This window comes from Ctenocephalides felis, unplaced genomic scaffold (assembly GCF_003426905.1).
Source record: "Ctenocephalides felis isolate EL2017-DRISC unplaced genomic scaffold, ASM342690v1 CF-g0.4_SCAFFOLD_03570, whole genome shotgun sequence".
NCBI classification, from domain to species: Eukaryota; Metazoa; Arthropoda; class Insecta; order Siphonaptera; family Pulicidae; genus Ctenocephalides; species Ctenocephalides felis.
In genome coordinates this window covers 18,480,542-18,487,263 of record NW_020539724.1, presented here as the reverse complement: position 1 = coordinate 18,487,263, position 6,722 = coordinate 18,480,542, and the positions used below count along the sequence as shown (strand labels likewise).

Below are 6,722 nucleotides of genomic sequence, written 5' to 3'. Positions count from 1 at the left end.
TGTCATCTCGAAAACAAGCATAAGAAGATTCTTACTTCAATCGCGCACTTTTTGTCAATTATAATCGATTGTTAATAAAAATATTAAATAAATATATTAATAAACATCATCATTGATAATATTTTAAAATCAGGGAATTGGATATATAAATTTGTATATTGTGTTTTCCATCATTATATATGGCCTAACTGCATGAGCCTGTGTGTAAATTGGAAATATAAATGTATATATTGATTTTTCTGTTTATATATGGACTAGCTGCCTTAGTATGTATGGAAATTGGATATATAAATGTATATATTGATTTTTACATATTTATATATAGACTAACTGCCTTAGTATGTATGGAAATTTTATATATAAATGTATATATTATTTTTTTTATCATTATATTTGGACTAGCTGCCGTAGTTTAAACACATTTAAATATAACGGAAAGTAATAAGTGAAACTTTACTAACTGATGAAGGTTCGTATCCTAGATAAACTATGTCAGCCAGCGCTGTCAAGGTGTCACTTTATGCATGTTTATTATTTATGACATAATGACATAACCTATGAAATGCGTAAAACAATGAATAGAATATAATTAGAATATAATATATAAAGTAAGAGAAATTGCTCATAACTAACGTTTAAATTATGAAATCAATTAATGAGTTGAATTAATAAATTATTCAAATGTTGTCAGTGTTAATGACATATGTCTTTTATCTTATGGTCAAAACAATCTTTAAATATATCGAGCCACAAAGAATAAGACTGAAATAAAACTAATAGTCCTAAATATAATTTATTTATAGAATTCAACTAAATAAACATATAAATATATAAATCCATTTCTTGTAGATGTTACGTCATGTCAACCGCACAGTAAGCCGCCAGACCTGTTATGTCATTTAGTGTTGCGCGGCCGCGAACAGTTGATAAGCGCAACAATTATAAAGTTGTTATTTATTTAAACTGGTTTTAATTTATTAATTTTGACGTAATCATGTCGATGCACATCTTCCGTCTTTCGCAATGTCGTCTGTTATCGCAGTTCAAAGGAATCGAAGCGCTCAGCTTGGGCACTCAAGTTCACAGGAATATTTTCACAACCAAAATGGTAAATATAATGGAATTTTGAACATTTATTCATTTGTTTTAGGTTTTTGTTTGATGATTAGTATGCACATTTAACAACGTGGTGAAATTGTGAATATGGAGGGTGTGAAGATAATTGTGCATGTAATGTCACTAATAATATACATATAAGTTTTGGAATTGTCAGTTTGAGTTATTGCATTTCAGAAGTGGATTTGTGATATTAAAATGTGTTTTTGCACATTTTTATACATTTATATATATATATATATATATATATATATGTGATTTAGTTGTTAATTTTGGTGTTGAGATATATGAGTAAGTTCTTGTGGGGCAATACATCAAAGAATAAAGAGCAAAGATTTATAAATTAATCTTTAATTCCAAACGTTTCGACATTCAATTCAATGTCATCATCAGTGGATATTAATGTTGGTAGGTTACTTCTACAGAAGTGTACAAAACACTAGAAATTCAACATAAGCCTCGAAACTCGCAAAGTACAGAAGTCGTGGCAGAAATTACCTAACTTTACTCACATTTTTGTTCAAATAAAACTATCATTTTTCTTTTTACATCATACAAAAAATTATAAAAAATGCATGGTGTTGACAAGTTAGTTGTATAAATGTTAGTGCTAATTTCTAGTGTTGTGTACACTTCTCTAGATGTAACCTACCAACGTTAATATCCACTGATGATGACATTAAATTGAATGTCGAAACGTTTGGAATTAAAGATTAATTTATAAATCTTTTCTTTTTATTCTTTGATGTATCGCCCTACAAGAACTTACTCATATATATATATATAAATATATATATATATATATATATATATATTAATTTAATATAAATATATATATATATATATATATATTATATATATATTATATTTAATATATATATTAAATGTTAAATATGAACAATACAACACTCGGATTTTTAACACACACTTTATTTAATAATTACAGATGTTTTGAGACCATGTTCTGCCTTATCTTCAGTGTAATTTCAAAACAGTTAATTATATACTAACACATTATTTAATATTTTAAAATTACATTTAATTTTTGAAGAACAAAAAACACTGACTATTTCTTACAAAGCTTGACACAGTACTGAACATGTGAATATATACAGAAATATTTGAAACAAATCTTGAGTGTCGAAGATGAAGGGACAGGATGGATATTATTACAATGTAAACAAATGGAGTGCGATTGCTTACTAAAATCAACAAATGTGAAAACAGATTAATTTATTGAAGAGAATAAAATAAATGAAAAAAATCATAAATTATTAATGATGTTTATATAAGAGTCCTATGAAATATTTGTGTTGGTTCTCAGATTTACGCTATTGTTAGTCAGAACTATTAATATTGATTCTGCCATGCTCCGTTTAAATAAGTCTTTTTCATGGAATTTGGGGATTATCAAAATCAAACTTATGGTTGTTGATATTAGCATAGACTCTTATATAAACATCATTAATAATTTATATTTTTTTTTCATTTATCTTATTCTCTTCAATAAATTAATCTGTTATCACATTTGTTGATTTTAGAATGGGATCGCACACTCCATTTGTTTACATTATAATAATACCCATCCTGTTTTTTCATCTCGATACTTAAGATTTGTTTAAAATATTTCACATGTTTTAGTACTGTGTCAAGCTTTGCAGTGATAGTTGGTGCTTTTTGTATTATCAAAAATTAAATGTAAATAAAATATTAAAGAATGTGTAGTATATGAGTAACTGTTTTTGAAATTACACTGAAGATGGGCATACCATGGTCTCGAAACGTCTGTAATTACCAAATAAAGTGTGTGGTAAAAATCTGAGTGTTGTATTGTTCATATTTAACATTTAATATATATATATATATATATATATATATATATTATATATATATATATATTAAATGTTAAATATGAACAATATAACACTCAGATTTTTAACACAAACTTTATTTGGTAATATATAGTCAAATTATATATATATATATATATATATATATATATATATATATAATTTGACTTTGTGATTTTGATACATACTCTTTACTATGAATTTAGATGAAATTCTGCACTAAAACTATAAATCTAATGAATGCCTTGTTTATCAAATTTTTATTCCTGTAATGCTATTGATTTACACTCACTTTATGTATTGTGTATAATTTTAAAATTTATTCCTTGTACAATATCAATATAATTTCTATTTCTAAATCATATTTCTTCTTTATAGGCGATGAGAAAGGAATCAGACACCTTTGGAGAACTAGATGTTCCTGATGACAAGCTATATGGGGCACAAACCTTACGATCTGTTATGAACTTTCCCATTGGAGGAGAATTCGAGAGAATGCCTGTAAGATATTATTAAGGGGTAACACGAGTTTAATAGCCAAAGAAATGTTATTTTTTGGGAGGAAAGAAAAGTAATGAAATGATAATATTGGACATAGTTATTTAGTATGAATTTATAGTATATTATATATAATTTAACATAGTAAAAAATAGAAGATTATTCAAAAACGATAGCACCACAGACATTTTTACAAATGTAGTTTCTGCAAGAAAAACATTATTAATTTCTTATTGAAAAGGAAAAGACTTATTGCAAATGGTTACAGCCAAAGATTCTTGGAGATTCTTAAAAATATTGATTTTTGTGCAATTGGCGAGTATTTAAATCATTAAATAATTATATTGATGCTACCCCTTTATGAAATAAGAGAATTGGAAAAACTTGCAGTGGTAATCTTTTAATTTATTTATGTCAAAATTCAATTTACTGAAATCTTCAGTGACTAATACATTTATTTTCAATCTAGTCATATCTAAATGCATAAAATGCAATATTATTGTATTAATACTTTTTTAATTTTTAGTATCCAGTTATTGTAGGAATGGGTGTTTTGAAAAAAGCTGCTGCCATTGTTAATAAGGACTACGGTTTAGATCCAAAAATTGCTGATGCAATTTCTAAAGCAGCTGATGATGTCATTTCAGGAAAATTGTATGATGATCATTTTCCATTAGTAATCTGGCAAACTGGGTCTGGAACCCAAACAAACATGAACACAAATGAAGTAATTAAATATATTAAATATAACTATAATTATAAAATTATATCTTATAATATTAATTTTATTCATAGGTAATTAGCAACAGAGCTATTCAACTTTTAGGTGGTCAATTGGGATCAAAAACACCAGTACATCCAAATGATCATGTAAACAAATCCCAAAGTTCAAATGATACATTTCCAACGGCCATGCATATTGCAGTAGCAATGGAGATCCAATGTACTTTACTTCCAGGAATGAAACAATTGCACGATTCTCTCAATAAGAAAGCCATAGAATTTAAAGACATTATTAAAATTGGTAGAACGCACACACAAGATGCTGTGCCATTGACATTGGGACAAGAATTCTCAGGTTTAACATTTTTTCAACTTATGTACAGATTGGATACATTTTACATTATCTTTTGGCTTTTATATTTTAATGATAAAATAATTAAATCATCATTATTCTTAAAAATATTGCAATAATAGTAACAACAAATTTTATTCTGGAAAGTATTATCGCTATAGTAAATATATTTAATTGCATTTTATATAATATATTGTTTAAAATTTATTTATCAAATGAATTTTATTTCTTTCTCCAGCTTATGTTGCCCAAATGGCTTATGGCATTGAAAGAGTCGAAGCTTGTTACCCCCGGTTATACCAGCTCGCCATAGGTGGAACAGCTGTTGGAACAGGATTGAATACTCGCAAAGGTTTTGCTGAAAAGTGCTGCAAAGTCATTAGCGAACTCACAGGTAATTTATTTGAACATATGAATTTTAATACAGTAGTTTATAGAACCTGTTTTTCTACAGTCCTTGAAATTTAAAAGGTTAAATATTTTTAGCAGTTCTCAATGTTTTAATTTAATTAACAAGCAAAATATTTTTTAGTTAATGACTTATTATTTCTCTTTCCTCAACTTTGTTACATTTTTTAATAATGAATGATATCAAAAAAGTTATGCATAATTAAATACATATTTCTTGACAATATTTGTGACTTCTACATGATTTATTAAATTGATGATAAGAATATTGTAAGTTTACTTTTCTTTTTGTAGGAATTCCATTCACATCAGCCCCAAATAAATTTGAAGCTCTAGCAGCTCATGATGCCTTGGTTGAAGTTTCTGGTGCTCTTAATGTAATCGCTTGTTCTTTGATGAAAATTGCTAATGACATGAGATTCTTGGCTTCTGGACCAAGATGTGGACTTGGTGAATTGTCTCTACCTGAAAACGAACCTGGAAGCTCTATCATGCCTGGTAAAACACTGATGATACACATAATCTACAATTTTGTACTTGTTCAATTATTCAAAGCAATAACTTTATTTTAATATTATCTTTAATTTACTATAAAATTTCAATATAATTGCTTATATTGTGATAAATTTCTATCATTTTTCCATTTTATTTTCAAGGTAAGGTTAATCCAACTCAATGTGAGGCCATAACTATGGTAGCTGCTCAAGTAATGGGAAATCACGTAGCTTGTACTGTTGGTGGATCTAATGGTCATTTTGAATTGAATGTATTTAAACCAATGATGGTTGCTAATGTACTGCGATCCATCAGGCTAATTGGTAAGTTGAATACATATATTTAAATACATAGATATGGATTAGACAAGGAGAGTCTCATGAATGAAAATTCTATAAAACTGATACAACTGACAAACAACTGACTTTTAAAATGTGTGAATATGAATAGGTTGATGGTTTTACCTGACTGCCTAATTTTATTAATAGATTCTGATTAATAGATTCTAATAGAGAAAATAAATACTTTTACTATCATTTCCATTAGTCTGCTACAATTTTAATATAGTGTTTTTGAAATAATAATAAAAAAATTGGTTCTTACAAAAGCCATAGCATATCAAACATTATTTGGAAATGGTTACAGTTTATAGGCAGCACCTTGTTTGCAAAACAAGTTAATATACGGCATTTGATGTTTTTCTCTTTTTTATTTGCCATGATACAATAATTGTCGTTGATAATCCAGTGGTATGATCAACATTTTGTTTTCCTCACAGGTGACAGTTGTAAATGCTTTGCAACAAATTGTGTAGACGGAACCCAGGCCAATAAAGAAAATATCGCTAAGATAATGCGCGAATCCTTGATGTTAGTAACAGCATTGAACCCACATATCGGTTACGACAAGGCAGCTAAAATAGCCAAAACTGCACATGCCGACAAATCTACTTTGAAAGAAGCTGCCTTGAAACTAAAATACCTGACTGAACAACAATTTGATGAATGGGTCAAGCCAGAAGAAATGTTGGGACCTAAGTAAAGAGTGAGAAAATCTGTGTATAAATGAATGGTTATTGAATAAATCTTTGATTATTTTACTATGCTATATCTTTATATACAAACATTTCAACCTATCCATCTTCATATACTGTGCTCCTGTAATTTCTGTCATTACTTTTTGTCAAACTTTAAACTTACATAGTTACACAAAATCTTTACTTCTTTCTTTATAAGTAGTCCAGTCATTTAAGCTTAAAATAGGTTGTCTCAAAACCTACA

At 27.6% G+C, this 6,722-nt stretch overlaps 1 protein-coding gene across 1 annotated transcript; it reads left to right on the top strand.

The window, feature by feature from the left end:
* Nucleotides 1-849: 849 nt before the first annotated feature.
* LOC113383808 (fumarate hydratase, mitochondrial-like) lies at nt 850-6,483 on the top strand. The gene is made up of 8 exons (XM_026622056.1): nt 850-1,108; nt 3,345-3,467; nt 3,991-4,191; nt 4,260-4,542; nt 4,778-4,933; nt 5,242-5,445; nt 5,604-5,765; nt 6,221-6,483. Exons 1-8 carry the CDS (start codon nt 995-997, stop codon nt 6,481-6,483), a joined length of 1,506 nt encoding a protein of 501 aa, XP_026477841.1. The 5' UTR covers nt 850-994.
* The last annotated feature ends 239 nt before the right edge of the window (nt 6,484-6,722 follow it).